Genomic DNA, 17,658 nt, shown 5'->3' with positions numbered 1-17,658 from the left:
GTGTGTGTGTGTGTGTGTGTGTGTGTGTGTGTGTGTGTGTGTGTGTGTTTTCTAAATGGTCTTATGTCAGAGAATGTTAATATGTTGCTTGTTTGGTTGTTTATTAGCACAATAATTACTAAATAAAAAGTTAAAAAGAATAAAATAAAATGTGCAAATAAACAGTTTACAGACGAGTTACATTATTGTAAAGAAAACTGGTGTAGCTGAAATTCAAATAATTGACGGGGGGAGGCGGAGGCGTAGCACAGGGATCTGAGCCTCTGTGAGTCCCCTTTACTTTATCGATCCACATCTCTAAGCAGCAGTCTGTTCATATTGGTGTGCTCCAGGTATTTCTTTGATGAAAATGTTCGAGGTGGTGGGGTAGTCTTCATCACCTGATGTCATCCCTCCTCTTCTTCGATTCCTCTGCCCATGTGCGATCCTCCAAGCAGAGATGTCATTTCCAGGAACAACCAGAGTACCGCGGGGTCGCTCGTCGAGTCCTCAATGAAGAGCGGTGAATGGAGCTAAAGGGTTAAAATAACTGTTCACACCTGTGTTTCCATCCATCTTCTTCTGCTTATCCAACAAAGCGATGTCATCGAGCGAGAGGCAGGGCACACCCACGACAGGTCACCAACTTATAATGGCACCATTTCTCCCACCTTTGTCTTCCTAACTCCTTCTGGAGCCTTTTAGCTTATAGACAGATAGAACTTCATTCAGAACTTCAGGTAGTTCCTCTGGGAAATATTTATCTGTACAGTTAAACTGATCTGGATAAGTCCTAAAATTTTTCCCAAAGGTTTTTAGAGATGTTGAAACTCCAGAGTCAGGACATGATTACTGAAACTTCTCTCCAAGAAGATTAGAATACGAGCCCATGACCTGCCAGAACTTCTCCACACAAGTCTGCATCCTTCAAGAAAAACATGATTTCCATGCAGGACAATGCTCCATCACACGCGTCCAAGTACTCCACAGCGTGGCTGCAAGAAAGGGTATAAAAGAAGAAAAACTAATGACATGGCCTCCTTGTTCACCTGATCTGAACCCCATTGAGAACCTGTGGTCCATCATCAAATGTGAGATTTACAAGGAGGGAAAACAGTACACCTCTCTGAACAGTGTCTGGGAGGCTGTGGTTGCTGCTGCACGCAATGTTGATGGTGAACAGATCAAAACACTGACAGAATCCATGGATGGCAGGCTTTTGAGTGTCCTTGCAAAGAAAGGTGGCTATATTGGTCGCTGATTTGTTTTTGTTTTGTTTTTGAATGTCAGAAATGTTTATTTGTGAATGTGGAGATGTTATATTGGTGTCACTGGTAAAAATAAATCATTGAAATGGGTATATATTTGTTTTTGTTAAGTTGCCTAATAATTCTGCACAGTAATAGTCACCTGCACACACAGATATCCCCCTAAAATAGCTCAAACTAAAAACAAACTAAAAACTACTTCCAAAAACATTCAGCTTTGATATTAATGAGTTTTTTGGGTTCATTGAGAACATGGTTGTTGTTCAATAATAACATTATTCCTCAAAAATACAACTTGCCTAATAATTCTGCACTCCCTGTACATGCTGATAAATAAACTGTAGGCAGAACAAACCTGTCGTTACAGGTAAGTTTACAGGTGACTTTCTACCTCAATAATGGTAGAGAGGACAGCTTTTGTACCCGAGCTATCGGAAGAGCGTTGGGCTTCATCCAGTTAATGTTGATGGTTGTCTTTGCAGTCTTCAACAAAATATGTAAAACAGCCCTCGCTGAGACATGAAGGGTCCTTCATTTATGTTTCACCATCATGTCTGCAGTTTGGGGCTGTAACAGAATAATGTGGGTTTGATCTCCAACCACACTACAACCTGGCATTTATTACTACCCTGCTGTGTGTAACGAGCCCTCTGTGCGGCTTCTCTTCATCATACACAACTGTAGGTTTCTAAGAACAGGTATTAAACTCTTGTGGGTTAAAATCAATCTTTTTGCTTTACTTCACTTACTGCATCGATTTGGTCCCCCAGCTGACTTTAATATTATTACATTTAATAAGGCCTTTGACTGAACTGCTCTTGGGTCCTTTTCAGTTTTTAATGTCTTTAAGCGTCATTTCTGTGTATATATTAAATCAGATTTTATAATTATGTGTTTAACTTAGAACAGAAGGATCAGGCTGCGTCTCAGGAGGAGATGATGTGACCCTCTATTAAAGTAAAAAAAATAAAAATCTGGAAACTATTTCAACTGAAAATAATTAAAAAGTTCACAAGATCTTCTGAAGATGATGACGTTCTCCTTCCTTAAACATTTTGCAGACGAGAGCGCTGAGTCAGTGATTCAAAGCTGTGCCAAGTGGACGAGCAACATCGACGGGTTGATCCAGGCGTGAAAAAAACAAACTGACAGTACCGGGAGTCTTTGAGGTGGATAAAGAAATGTTTGACACTGATCCAACATTTCTAAGAACTGGAATTGCTTCATCTGTTCGAAGCCTCTGAAACTATCAGCCTGGAGCGTTTAGTGATCCGGTTTTCTCAAAGCATCACAGTGAAAAAGAACCACAGAAGAACGAGTTACTTGGCCAACACTTTCATTTGGAAAAGCAGCACGAGCACGATACAAAAACACCAATAATAAATAGTAAAAAGTTCTTGAACACAGCTGTAGAGCCGGGGCTTCGTTTACATCGCACACTGGCCATGATCAGAATGAGCTGGCATCAGCGGGCAGGTGTGGCATCTGTGCCTCTTGATCCCAAACGGTCTGAGCCGTCGTACGTCGCTCACTGACCCTGCCGAACATCAGGAGGAGGTGCCGCGTTCATCAGCAGGGATCAAAACACCGGTAACGGTACTCACTTTGAGCACACGTTTCTCTGAAAATCTGGACAGATAGTGACGCCAGCTGATGATCTTTATTCACGTCTCAGACATAAATATTTTGAGCTGGGAATCATGCAAAGCTACTCTGACAGAGTGAAAGCGTGAAGCTGAACAGAGCGGTGATGATCCCGGAGAGTCGGGCAGATATAAAATCTGATCAATTAAAATGTTGAAGCTTGTTTTGGTAAACGACGCCCCGCTGAGCAGACAGTGTGGATGAATCACGACAGCTAACACTAACACAGGGAGAGTCACGTGTTGAATAAGGAGTGATATAAAAGGTGAGAGGGGCGGGCTGCACGGACACCTGTGCACACGTAGGTCGTCATGCGAGCGGCCGGGATGGGCTAATAGGGACGGCCCCGCCGCTCCTGCCTGCGGTCGCCCCTGGAAACCAAACACAAAGACATAAAACATCAGTGCAGTTTCCAGCCAGCGGTCGAGTTTCTCCAAGTCAACACAAACCACAGAGGCACTGCTGAGCTTGGACTTCAACAAGTCAATACTCAGACTAAGAAATAAATAAATGATTTCAAAATCAACAAAACAGATTTTTAAATGAAATGAATTTAAAAAATCTGATCAGTGGGACCAAATCTTAACCCGTGAAACCTGTTTCTCGTGTATTTACAGTCAAAACACTCCAAATCAGGCTAAAAGTGCTGGCACGTCTGGGAAGGCTCCGTCAGTGCTGGTTTCAGAGCGGCATGAGCTCCATGAAAAGAAGAGGGGAACCTGCAGACTGGGAAACAGGAGCTCAGATTTTATTTAAATGGTTCATTTTCAGTTTGAACATCTGCTGTGAGTAAAATTCGAGTTTATGATTGATGACATCTGTTTTCCCACGTGTGTGTGTCTATAATCATTTAAAGCAGTTCTCCTGCTGTCTGTCGTGTGTGCAAGTGTCGTTGACTCCACCGACACTGGAAACATCTGTAAGGCCAGGGGTTAACTGTCATGATTACTCATCGATTTCCAAATGAATAACCATAAAACACTTGACGTACACGCGGGCACGCCGCCTCACAGAGCTGCCGTGCATCTTGTTGCTCACCTCACATCCATCTTGCCGGGGCCAAATCCTCCCCGCTCGCCTCCTCGGCCTCCTCTGAAGCCTCCGCTGCCGCGGTCGCCGCCGCGGCCCCTGAAGCCGCCCCGATCAAACCCCCCTCTGCGGTCTCCGCCTCCTCCGTAACCTCCTGCCAGGAAACAAATGAGGTGAGCGGGAATGCATGACTCACCAAACTGAAATGTTTCTCTGCTGTACACATATAAGTGATTACAGGAAACCAGAGTAAACCACTACAGAGCAGAAGGATTCCTTCATAAACCGCACTGTGTCTGTTATGATTTAATGCAATCATTCATTCAATATCTGCAATCTTTTACTCTAATGTAAACCTACAGCAAAGTAAAATATGCTGAAATATTAACCTCACAGCTACAAGTTTATCCTCCTGAGATGTCTTAAACATTCACAGGTCACCCTGTTCTTCTTCTCCATCTTAGATAAACTATGAATGATGAAATTCCCCTTTTTTCAAATATCATTAATTACATTTACAACTCAGAAGGTCAGAGCGTGTCCAGGCTGCTCAGATGCTACGATCAGAGTTTTAACGGTTCCTCGTTCTTTGTTGAATCAAGAAGCTCCTAAACTTTGGAACAGCTTCCTCTGCTGAATCTGCAGCTTGTTTTAAACGACTGCTAATAAAAAGGTTGGGTTTTCTTTAATCATTCGTGCATCATAGAATACATTTGCATGTGACAAACGGCAGCTGCAGGTTGTTTCAGTTGCTCCTGCTATTTTCTCCTTACTCAGAATTTTTACATAATTTCTGTAAGGATTAATAAAGTATTCTGATTCTTGCTGTGTGTGTGTTTGAGCACATAACTGTGTGTCTGCGTGTTACAAAGTCATCAGAACTACGCGATCGCACAGTACAAGTCGACCATCCTGATGCAGATGTAGAAACGTGGTCGCCAGAGTCTGCCAGGATGCGCTTATCATTAAAATCACGACGAGAAAACTTTAAAAATTACCAAATGTAAACTTGTTTTCAAGTCACAAACACACTACTTCCAAATGTAACAACTACTGGAAATAGAAGACATTTTTGTCCTGCAGCCGCCTCGTGTGGAGATCAGTTATCTCAGGGAGGAGTTTACGTCACCTGAATCCTCATTCTTTTTGCTTTTGTAATCCGGTAATCCAGAAACAGCGATAAGCAGCTACGCTCCACTGCAAGCATGTGTTCTTCAGCCACATTTATGAAATAGTTCAAGATTATCTCACGAACATGACCTGCGTGAGATAAATACTGATGCTAACGCGCGTTCACTTGTCATCGCTCATTTCAGCCATCAGTAGAGCTCAGAGAGCAGATCTCAGTAGATTTTATATCATCAGACAATGACATGAAATAAAACATGATTTAATCTACAGCCCGCCCACCTATCACATATCTAACTGCAGAATACATAAAAAATAAAAATGAGCGGACACATGTCTGCGTGCTCTTCTCTTTGATCAGGTAAACTACAGCTGTGCTAAACCACAGAAAGCTCCCACAGCTAAACACACAAGCAGTAGAAGTGTACACAGAGTACATCCTGAAAGCAGCCGAGACAAAGGCTTTAGGACGAACTCCAGAACAACAAAGCAGCCGGCCGAGCGAACGTCGGGGTCGGAGGGCACACTCAGCTTCTGTTTCAGTCAGACTGAAAACAAACACTCAGAACGACTGAACAACACGAACGATAACAACATGTTCAGCTTTCTCACTCCATAATAAAAGTCTGCACGTGCTCTTTTTGTTCGTGATCCGATCGATGTGATCGCATGATTTCTGTTGTTCATCCTCTGAGTGTAAAACAACTGAGGCACGAACTGAAACTGTGATATTACAGGAGACAGTGATACCCAAACAGCGCCTCACTTAAAAACCAGCTGATCGAACAGCGTTTGGTCGGCAGGAAGTAAAGTTACCTCCACGTGTGGCTGCTAATTCTCTTCTTCTGTACTGTCTTCCTCCCCTCACCACAACCGGCCGCCCCTCCCTGAGCCTGGTTCTCTCTTGAGGTTTCTTCCTGTTAAAAGGGAGTTTCTCCTTCCCACTGTCGCCAAAGCGCTTGTTCACAGGCGGTCATATGATTGTTGGCGTTTTCTCGGTTTCTTTGTATTATTGTACGGTCGACCTCAAACAATAAAGCGCCTTGAGAGAACCGTGATTCATATAAATAACAGTGAATGGAATTTAACTGAAGTGAACTTTTAGGGTATCGTGAAAGTTATTTCAAAACTGTGATCTGTGACAGGAAGTCAGGTCAGCTCACTTGGAAAATTCTGCTTCCGCTGTTTGGCGTTCGTGACAGCGTGGGTGAAGCAGAAACAGGAACAACTACACACTTTAATAATAACTACATGTGTTTTTATTTATTTAATGCATGTTTTGACCTTAACCCTTTAAGACCTACCATAGAACCAAGTCCGCCAGAGCTTATATTATACTTTTACATGCTGTGGAGCCATTTGTGGGAGCATTTCAAGTTGCTATACATCAATACAACTGTTACAGCCCAAATTTTGATAATATGTCTGCATTAAGTGCATAGTAATTACATAAATTGCAAAAATGTGCAATAAACTACAAAAATTGGAAATGGTTTTTGTTTTTTTTACATATATTTCTACTTGGAGAAATTTAAGAGGTTTATCCCTCAAAACTGTAAATGCAAAAAAGTTGCACAAAATAGTTTCTAACAACAGGAAATTTATTTTGAGTGTCTTCATAGTTTTATTTTTGAGATACACTAATTTTTATATACTGCAGGAAAAACAAAAATAAATATTATACTGCAAATTTGCAAAGAAACAGCATCTGCATCAAAATAAATGTTCAGCACTGCAATTTGAGTTCTAAGCATCCCAGAAACTATTCAGAAAAGTCAAACATGACTTTTAAAAACACCAGTACAGGCTTATAAGGCCCCGAGGGTAAAAAACTAAAATTTCCATGAAAATGACGTCACTTCCGGTTTCGGGCAGGTAATGGCGGACATGCAAAAGTTCGCGCTGACCTATATTCCAACGTAGGAAGTGTTACGAACAGCTGATGGGATCGGCAAAGCGTGTTTCTGGAATATTATGTTTTTGTTGCTGCAAGCGCTTTTTATGCAGTTTTGCAAAGCTTTATGTGGAAGGAAACCGTGACTGAGGACAAGCTGATGGCATCAGATGTAAGCGCAACTCCTCCGGTTTCATATGCAAAACAAATTATTGTGCTAGCTTACATGGTCCCAGTTCTGCAGTGATTTAGAAATAGTTACGCAAAACAGAGCGTGCCCGGTTAAACGCATAAAGCCTTTTTTAAGTGTCTGAGTAAACTCTGTGAGTCAACAAATGTTCACCTATTTATTTATCTAATATTTATCCAGGTGTATCTAACCTCGCTCCATGGGGGGCATCCCACCAGCATCTTCAGCTTTCGGAGCTTTGCACTGGTTACACTCATTACGCCAGGAGAAGTTCAAGTTCCCACAGTTACTGAAGAGAAGAAAGGAAGACTTTAGAAGAACTGTTATATGTTGATAACAGATCCGTAGAAAGATTACTACATTAAATAAAGGTAAGACTGAGCAAAACTAAAACATCTGGCATCATATTTTAAGCAATCATTGTACAAGATGTTTTTGTTGTGTTTTTAATTCTAATTTATTGTCATAGAGGAGTCATCAAAACTCACGGGTTTGAACACTTCCAATCTCCGGCTCGCTGCTGCCCTCCTCCACCACTGGCACCACCTCCTCCCCCTCCATTGCCACCGTTGCCTCCTGGGAAACCTCCCCCTCGACCGCCTCCGAACCCTCCACGGCCCATCGGACCTGCACGGAAGAAAACGCCACAGCATCTGTCAGCGGGACACGTGACTGATGGTTCAGTGCGAGGCTGAAGCTTTTTAATTCACTGCAAACAGTAAACGAGCATTTTTGTTACGACTCAAAGTTCACCTGTGAAGTGCACCGTGTGGTCCGACTGCTGTTTACAAGGTTATAATTTTTCACTTTATAAAACTAAAAGTAAAAAGAAAGTGACTCGCCTCCTCGCCCTCTACCTCCCCTCATGCCTCCTCGGCCTCCAAAGTCAGCTCTGCGTGTGGCAAAGGACACCTTGATTGGGTTTCCATTGAAGTCTTTACCTGGAGTAAAGCGATGAATATCAAAGGATCAGATATGAGGTATGAAATCAATAATCCTTTCTAGCTCCATATTCTTGGACTTTCCAACAGTAGCTTTGCATGAGTTACAGTTCAACATAATCCTTATTTGTCTTATACTTTAGCAGTCAGTTCCATCAAAGCCTAGTTTCCAGATACAAACCTTATAAAACCACTTAAACCACCAACAGAAACTCAAACAGTGGGGAAGCCAAAGCTCAGAGGTAATAACTCACCATCAAACCACTCGATGGCAGCTTTAGCTGAGGGGGGGTCATCGAAGGAGACCGTGGCCTCCCCCTTCAGCTTCCCCGTCTCTCTATCCGTGTACAGGTTGATCATGGGCAGGCCTGTCTTCTTGTTTACCTAAGAGGACAGAAGGAAAGGGATGAAAGTCCATGGACCAGAACTGTGAACAGCACAACAGTTCAGGTGCTGTGTGTTACCATGGAAATCAGACTAAAGGATAGAAATTCATTTAGATTCCAAATGATGAAATTCTTCTTCTTTTTCTGAAGTGTAACATAAGATTTTATGACGAGCGATCGGGGAACCAAGAAAGAAAATGGCTTCATTCCAGTTTTTGTTAAACTTTAACATCAAGCCGGCGCTTCTTTACCATTTTAACCAGTCATCTATACATGACACATCCAAATAAATGCTTTATTGATTACTGACCAAACACAAATCAATATGTTACCTTAATGATCCCAATCTGCTTAAAAAAGTCAGCCACTGATTCAACAGTGTAGTCGTCTCCCAGGCCTTGCACAAAGATGGTGTTGTTATCAGAGTTATCCTGGTCCTGCACTGTTAGAAAATCATATAAAGTGATGTAATTCAAGCAGTAACAATGGCGTAAAGCAGGGGTGTCCTTGAGAGCTACTGTCCTGGAGCTTTTACATGCATGCCTACTCCAACACAGGCGAATAAAATTGTTGAATTAGCTCTGCAGCATACCATCAAATTTGGCAAAGGCCTGGCAACAAGCCTTTCATTTGATTCAGGGGTTTCGGAACAAGGACGCATCTAAAAGCTGCAGGACTGCAGCTCTCGAGGACAGGGGATAGAGACCTCTGTGCTAAAGGAACTACCAAAAGGCTTAATTCTCTAGAAGTGTCTCTAAAAGTGCTCAGTAAATGTAGGCTTTATTATCGGAAGAAAACTAAAACAAAGTGAAAAATGTCTGCCAATTATAAAGCCAAGAGAACCATGTCTTGGTAAATTCTTGGCATAGGAGGAAATATTTGTAGTCGTTTCTTCTGAATTTATTGGCTTTAGTTCATCTCTCAGACTGACATCACACCAACGACTGAAACTGGCTTTTGCTGGTAGCTGAACAAAGAAAACAGGAAACACTTACTGAAGCCGGATCCTCCGTGTCCTGGTTCTCTTGGTCCTTAAGGACAAAAACAAACAGATGTTAGGTGTGGAAAAGGTCAGCTGTTCCATCACACACAAACAATGGTCTAACTAATAGTTAATTCATTTCATGCACACCTCATCCCCACAGGTATATCCAGCACTACTATCAAACTCTCTTTAGGTTTATCTGTCTGAACGTTTTTCATGTCTCGGCTCATTCGCTTCACCGTCATCGTTATCACGCTCCACTGAGGTCAGCGAGTGGCTCCAAGTCCCAGGAACAAGTGTAAAAAACACAACCGTCCACTTTATTGAGATACTGCCTTGTAGCTATTTCTGTGCATTGGCTTTGGTCCTTTTTTTCTCCAACGAGAACAAGCAGACTCTTTGGAAAGAGCCTTAAAGGTGGTTTGTTTACATGTTGGGTTTTTTAAGAATTGCTGCAGTCATGTTGAAGCGTTTTCTTTAACACCAACATTACAGAATCATTGAACCAGTCAAACACACTGAAACACAATTGTTTTAATTTCTATGGAACAGCCCTACATGTCATTAATTGATCCCATTGGATACTTCAGTTTTCCCACAGCTCAACAAAGGATTCTTGCAAACTGCTCAAACATACGTCCTGGGAACACGAACGCCATGTTTGCCATTCTGACAATTGAACCCGCTCAGAAAACCATCTTCACCTGTGCAGGTTTTCAGACATTACCTTACGAAGCGCTTCAGTGCATCAGGTCCCGTCACTTTTCTGAAAGGAACTTGGGCTCAATGCTCCCTCTTTAAACAAACACGGGACTGGTTATCGGACGCCAAAGGCAAACCGCCTGCAGGAGCAGATCTGCTCGTGTCCATCTGACATTAAAAGACTAGTTTGGGGGCTTTTTTTAATATATTGTTCTAGTTTGTGGCTGTGCAAACAAGGAGAACCAGTCTTTGGGCACAACTCACTGAGGAAACCAAAATAAAAAAACCAAAATAGAAAATAAAATCTGATCCGTAACTAACATGAGCAGGCATCAGTGTCCCAAGCTAAAAATCAAGATTTCAGTTTCCAGTTTATTTTTCACTGAGCTCATTTTCAACTATCTTTGACATTAAGCAACTATCGGTTAGGGTGGAGCATCTGGCATTGGCTCCCTGAGAATCTTATGAGGAAATAATCAGGAAACTAGACACCACCCTCTCCACAATTATATCAGTAGTCGCAGATAGCTGAACTTTTATTGGCTGGATGGAAAACCTTAAGTTAATGCCCAAGGGGTCAATGACTTCATGACCTTTTATTTCTTTAAATAATTCAAATACAAACGTTTTTTTCTATTACATCTCTTCCACATAAGCACAATAAAAAACTTTACATTGCAGCTAAACTGAAGATTTTTCATTAGAAAGCATACGCCCTCGTTGGTGTTTGTGATGTTTGTGATGTTGTGGATCTTAAAGACATCCCACCCCAGCAATGAGTAAACTGGAAGAATCAGAACGGACCAAAACCAGAAGCCTGAATATGAGCATCTATTCTCAGATGCAGTGGTGAGAATTTTGATATGGACTTTCCTACACTAAACACATAACCAGTGATTATTTTAATTATACTAAAGCACGCCCACCTTTCTATATGATCAACCCACATCTGAGGATGTGACTAAGCATCCGTACCTCTTGTTCTATTGTTCCAAACTGATTCCAAAGTTTTCTGCAGAAAGGCGGGCAGACAATGGTGTTCGATCCCATCCACACTGAGGACGGTGCAGAATCAGAGCCTGGGAGATTAAACCCTACAATAAACTACTCAACAATCTTTAAAGAAAGTTCGAGTTAAGTAAGTATGTATTAGATTACTACAGCCCTTCTACAACAGGGTCTCGCCATTTGCAGGAATCCCAGTCAACATCTCCAAGTAGTTTGGGCAAACAAGGCCAAGCCCTACTGAAACAATCCAAAAAAAAAGAAGTGCCGTAACATCAATCTAAAGGTCAGGATTTAAAACAAACAAACAAAACTCATCCTAGAAGCAAGTTTATTATGAAGTTTCTATCTGAATAAATAAGAGCTCTAACTTTTCCAAAAAAATACTCTCACCAACTGAATTATTCAAAAGATGTTATGAGTCTGATCACAGATTGGTGTTTGAAAAGCTTCTTGATTGGCTCAGTCCAGTCCAGTGATACAGTCAGCACTCTGATTGGCTCTATGGTGGGAGGGGTGGCCCACCGCCATATCTGACCATGCAGAAGGCTCCCACAGATTTCTGTTCAGGATTATTTGAGCCTCCTCCTGCAATGTTTTTGTAATAGTCCCCGAATCACAGAATCACCAGTAAAACCAGTAAAGAATGACTAGAAATGTGAAAACTTTTCATACTTTCAGGTTCAGCTGATTTAAAGCAGATAATTGATGGGCAGAACGTCCAGCATCTTTGCAGTTACCCAGAGATTTTTGCAAGGCATTCTTTGAACCCTGTTTTGCTCTTACAATGTCTCTAATGAAAACACCTTTCAATCAGCATACGTTTGCTTTTTCCGCAGCTGTTGTGCTGCTTCAAAATGGCCTTGGAGTGGTAATCTTTGGGTGGTGAATGACACCAATACAGACACAGTGGCCATGCGGGGTAAACACCATTTATTGCTAGAACCTTGTTGGGCGTGCTACCTGTAAATTTTAACTAAAATAATTTGGTAATTTAAATAAAAAGCCCACATTTATATAAACTCTCCGATCCGTATCAGTTTGTGCTTCTTATTAGCACGATTGTAAACAACTGAAAACATTTCCTTCAAGAAATATTGTCCAAACAGTTTGAAGGGCTTGAAAAAAAGATGATGACTGGACTTCTTTGGGTTTGTGAAGACGTTCACCTCTCATCCAAAAGGCTTCTTCAGTTCCCACTGCTGACCGTTGCAGGTGTCACATGAGCCGTCGTTCAGAGTAGGCATAGATGGCCTCTTTCAAACCAATGTTCATCTTGTCAAATTCTCAAATTTGACATTCTCAACATTCTCAAAATCTACCCCACTGTGGGTTAAATACCTGGGACTCTCCACCTCTTGTTTCTAGAACTGAAGGGAGTTTCACCTCCTGGATGGGAGGTGAAACGTCTTTGCAAACCCAACGAAGTCCAGTCACCTTCTTTTCGAGCTCTCAAAACTACCATGACTGGATGACTGAGAATGGTAAATGGCCTGTATTTATATAGCGCTTTACTAGTCCCTAAGGACCCCAAAGCGCTTTACATATCCAGTCATCCACCCATTCACACACACATTCACACACTGGTGATGGCAGCTACATTGTAGCCACAGCTGCCCTGGGGCGCACTGACAGAGTCTACACAGACATGTAGTAGAACTACAGTGGAATGCATCAAGTTACCGCCATTACTACTTAATCTCTTTATGATCACAAAAGAACAAAAGCAAAACCCTCTTCAGCCTGAATGAGCATATTCTCGGATGCAGTGGTAAGAATTTAGATAGGGGCTTTCTTACTGTAATTACTTTAACAAAGCTAAAGCATGCCCGCCTTTCTATACGATCAACCCAGATCTGAGGGTATGACTAAGCATTCATGCCTCTTGTTCTATTGTTCCAAATGGATTTGCAACTGAACCAAGAATTTTCAGTTTTCATCACCGTGAGTTCCAGAGTCAGTGTCATGTGAAAAAAATTCCCAGTGTGTGCAACCCAACCAGTTTTTACCTTTCAACCGTCTTTGGTGGAAAGTACAACAGAATCAAAACATCTGTCAACAGGTTTTCAAGCCAAGCCTTAAAAACCATTTAGGGTCATTTCATCTATTTAACACGATTTGTCACGTTTGCACAACACGATAAGGTAAGCAACACTTATCTCACTTCAGTCACTGAGTTTGTCACCATCCACACTTCAAATTCAAACACCGAGTGCCAGAGGAGCAGTGGAAGGGCTAATGATGCAGTTTTAACTCCCTCCGATGGACATTTCAAGTCAAACACACAAAACACGATGGGTGTTATTATCTGTACAGTCATGCTAGAGACAGTATACATCAAAAGTCTTAACATTCGCCTGACCTTCACTGTTAAATAGCTGTTTTTTCTTCAGCTTTTCAGACAGAATCAAGTTTTATCCCCCAAGCCACACTTGAAGTACCAGAGTTTGAGCTTACTCCCTTTTAGCTTTGACACACCTTTTCACTCAAGTGTTGAAGTTTTTTGTCACTTACCACCAAACTTATTGAATCCTCCACGATCGCCCATTCTGATGAAGAGGAAGAGAAAAACGACACGCATTGAAGGCTGGAGCTGACAGCGATTTCTCTCAATGGGCTGAGGTTAACCTTCACTCTCACAGCGTCTTTGCTAAACCCACCCCTCCTCGCTGGCATTGTCCAAATGTACCCTTACTGCATGTTGATGTAACCCATGGACAAGAGGCCAGTGTACAAACCCTGTTAGCTGAAATTTGCATTTCTGACTCAGAAGGTGTAAAAACTTTCAAGTTCCATTTATTTCATCATAAGAGAATTAACAAACCCAAACATCAGAGCTCTGATCCCTTGGTGGGTGCTGTTTGTTTGTTTCTTTAAAGGTCTCGGAAAACCTTTATTCACTCAACACAGGGTGTCTACAGGTATGAACGACTTCAATTTAGAACCTTCAGACCTTAAAGATTTCACTTTGAGTAACACAAAGGTGAAAACACACTGACATCAGGTCAAATTTTCATTTGTTTTTATTCCCGAGTCTGAACAACACGGCGCAGACTGCTCTATCAGCATTTTCAGCCACAGGCTTTAACAGCCAAAAGTATTTTTATTCCTATTCACGTGTGTTTGACCTTCTTTCCTTTTCGATCATTGAGCAGGTTGGACAGCAGGGCCTCTCTACCGTGCTCAGGCCTGAGGCTGGGTCTCACTGGGCTTTAACTTAAAGTACTTATGTATTTTTATCCTGAGATAAAACAGTTACTGTCTGCAATGCTTTTTACACAAAGTAAAGCTAAAAATTATACTTTTAAAAGGGTAAAATTATCCATGACATGCTTTTCATTCTAAACTGCATTATATAAATAAAACCGAACTGAATGAGGCACAATTTTTTCACCCAGCGGGTGAAAGCACTTTGATATTTATACCTTTCTATAAAATTAAGCTGGTAAGAACACGCCAGTGGAAAAGTGTGTAGCAAACCCAACCCCACCCGTTTTCTCTTCAGCTGATATCTTTCCAGCAGCCCAAACCATTAGCTGCTATTCACCAGGTAGATTACACATCATTTGCTCTCGCAGGTACAGCGTCGGCTTCTAAAAATTGATGCGGTCACATTGTTGTTACCTAATTATGCAGAGGAGGCCAAAATAGCAGCTTTGTGTCTTGGAAACTGTCTCAGTGACATGATTTTAAAATGTTTGAGACCCACTTAACTGAATTCAAGAAAATGTTATTCTTCTTCAGCGGTTTTTAGAGTTTCAAGTCTTTTTTAAGGACCCGTAGACACCCTGTCTTTACACAAATTGCAGCAATTCCCAAGTGTTTGAGACTTTTCTCCAAAATGACTGATTAGTATTTAAGTAATATATCCTGTGTTATTAGAAGACTATTAAATCTGACTTCCCCATAATGTGATTTTCCAAATGATGGCTTAAGAGTAGAAAGCCAGCCTGGAGAGAAGGTAAAAGCCTAGGAGAAGATTCAAAGAGTGATTAAAGCAGAGTATGGTACAGTAAACCTGCAAGGGCTGGTGGGGAAGGTGGTGGTAACAGGTGAAAAAGGCAGGTGATGGTGATATACTGAGGTGTGTTAGTTTGTAGGCAGAGTGAAGGTCACACTTTATTCTATAGAAACATTTCAGACACAAGCAAAGATGAAAAACTCGCCGTACGGCATCTTTGGTTGCCCGGTCAATGACTTGGACCAAGTAAGTAGCAGAAAATAGATCGATGGACAAAGTATTAATTACAGATAAAAAATGTATTTTAAAACAAAAAGAGTGCAAAGGGTCTGAATACTTTCTGAAGCAACTGTATACTTTACTATTTATAGCTGAATGGCATTTTTGAACTCCAGATGTGGCACAACACACATACCATTATCTTTCTTTGACGTGTTCATCCATCGTAAAACTGATAATACCCCAAAGTCATTTGTAAACTTGGATTTATCACCTGATTAGTTCTCACTGTGGCGAATATCAAGATGACCCAGTGTGGAAGGAGATGTACAGGAAGTACACGATGGATGAGAAAATACATAATGGAATGGGAAACTAGTTTATCTGAGTCCAGCTCTAACATCATGAGGTCACAAAGAAGAAAACGAGAGACTACGTAACCTCGTAAGAAGAACAAAAACATCAACTTACCGGTTTATGCTTCACAGCTTCAAGCAATCAGTGCTGATGTTCTTTGTTCTGTACATTTAATTCATTGGCTTTACGAAGCTTTGCTCCAACCCATTATCCATTTCTGCTGTTTTAATCCAGCTTCACCCAAAACCACTGAGGCCTCTGCAAGTATTCAGACCTCTGGGTAATAACACCAATTACCCGTGGCCGTGCACTTCTCTTTTGTGCATTAGCCTTATTACAGCATCCTGCTAGTGCACCTGTAACTTTTACTAACACGTAGTTTTCCCAGTGCTGGATCAGAGCTGAGAGAATAACCAAGAACAATTCACAGTAATGTGTGATGAATGAATGATATTGAATTCAGTTTTTCCTGAGCTGTTTGGAATTTTTGTGGTTGTGGTTTCTGATTTGTATCATAGCGGAGCCTTCGTTTTTACATTTGCATCTTTTCTTTTCCAAGGTTGGAATAGATGAATCGAGTCAGTGGTATTAAAACAATCATTCTATTGAAAATGACAAATCTGAATCACATCCCAGCATCTTCAGTGTGTCCCATACTTTAGGGTTATCCTAACCCTAAAAATAACCCTAACACATCCATGTAAGACTACAGCCTCATCAGCATTCATAGACAATTCCTTTGCTTTTATTTTGAAAGTGCTGGCACTGTAAACATAGCGGGCCATGCTCGCGTTTTCACAGTCGATAGTTCGATGGCCGCATCACTACTGTGTGTCACCATCACTCTGGAGTTCGAGCTGGACAGACTTGAACAAGCTTGGAGTACATTTGACTCCACCTCCGCCTGACTCCACCCTCTTGGACTGCAGCTGGTGGCAGTTCTTGTTTTGTTTTGTTTTTTTTAAACGGAGGTCCACACTAACCAGATTCTGCCACGACGCCGAGCTCACTGAGGCATCAGAGCTGGAGACGAGACGAAGTTCAGCCACGTGACGAGGATCTTATTGAAGAGGCAGCTGATAATAGCTTCCTTATTTATTGTCTCAAGCTGTATCTTTATTATTTATGAATTTGTTTTGGAATAGACAGGCGTGCCACCTGTTGTGCTTAATGGCACAAAACACTGAATGAACCCTGTCAGACATTATAGCTCCATAGAAATAACATCAATACTTCAATAATGAACAAATAATCCATACATTGGCAGTATGTGAGATTTACTTCATCCTCTCTGATCAGAGAGCACCGATCATTCTGTTGTGTTTGCACTGACTAAGCAGAACAGGAAACAGTACTTTCAACCCATGTTGCCACAAAGTAGCGCTGAGTAAGCGCAGATTTTCAAAATAAAAGAAACCGAGTTTGGCTGCAGTGTTGTTTTTGTGTTCTGGCTGTGAACCTCTCATTTTTGGCTTACTGATCCATTCTTGACCAGATTTTTTTTATTTGTTTTTAACCTCATCACACTGTCAGGCGGGTCTGCACAGGGTCAACCGGACCACAACGCAAACCACCATGAACCAAGAAAACCCAGCTGAGTGGACGTCCTCTCTTTTATAGGACGAGCTGATATCACAGCACAGATGTTGGCTTTTAAAACTTTTACCTTTGTGCTCTTAATGTGTAAAAAACACACCTGCAGGCAGATGAAATAAGCCTGTTTAAGGTCACACTTTCTCCTCGCTGCCTCCACCTTCTGTTTTCAAAGATGAGTTTCATTCACCTGTTCTTGTGAGTACTGTAATGTTTCAGAACACACTGCTTTTTTGTGGCCATTTCACGTTTCTTTTTGATTTGGTGGTAAGGTGGTCCAGTGGCCTCAGAGCAGCAGGGTCTGGGTTTGAATCTGTTTTATCGTGTGAGGAGTCTGCAAAGATGATTCACAGCTTTGGCTCTTTCACTTTTCAACC

General features: G+C 41.6%; 1 protein-coding gene across 1 annotated transcript in view; it reads right to left on the bottom strand.

The window, feature by feature from the left end:
- Window positions 1-1,210: 1,210 nt before the first annotated feature.
- fus (FUS RNA binding protein) overlaps window positions 1,211-17,658 on the bottom strand; it is a 20,805-nt gene continuing 4,357 nt past the window's right edge. Inside the window, exons 7-15 of the mRNA XM_086290219.1 lie at window positions 13,666-13,700; window positions 9,455-9,490; window positions 8,792-8,901; window positions 8,328-8,457; window positions 7,975-8,073; window positions 7,621-7,759; window positions 7,324-7,421; window positions 3,930-4,074; window positions 1,211-3,262 (exon numbers count right to left, since the gene is read on the bottom strand). Of these exons, the coding sequence (XP_086146345.1) occupies window positions 3,223-3,262; window positions 3,930-4,074; window positions 7,324-7,421; window positions 7,621-7,759; window positions 7,975-8,073; window positions 8,328-8,457; window positions 8,792-8,901; window positions 9,455-9,490; window positions 13,666-13,700 (832 nt within the window). The 3' untranslated portion in view covers window positions 1,211-3,222. The remainder of the gene's footprint in view (window positions 3,263-3,929; window positions 4,075-7,323; window positions 7,422-7,620; window positions 7,760-7,974; window positions 8,074-8,327; window positions 8,458-8,791; window positions 8,902-9,454; window positions 9,491-13,665; window positions 13,701-17,658) is intronic.

Source organism: Aulonocara sp. 'chitande type north' Nkhata Bay, linkage group LG4 (genome assembly GCF_057382095.1).
Source record: "Aulonocara sp. 'chitande type north' Nkhata Bay isolate Kocher_YH1m ecotype deep benthic linkage group LG4, A_spYH_male_GT1.1, whole genome shotgun sequence".
In the NCBI taxonomy this organism is placed as follows: Eukaryota; Metazoa; Chordata; class Actinopteri; order Cichliformes; family Cichlidae; genus Aulonocara; species Aulonocara sp. 'chitande type north' Nkhata Bay.
The sequence above is the reverse complement of the archived record's forward strand: the minus strand, read 5'-3'. Positions and strand labels throughout refer to the sequence as shown.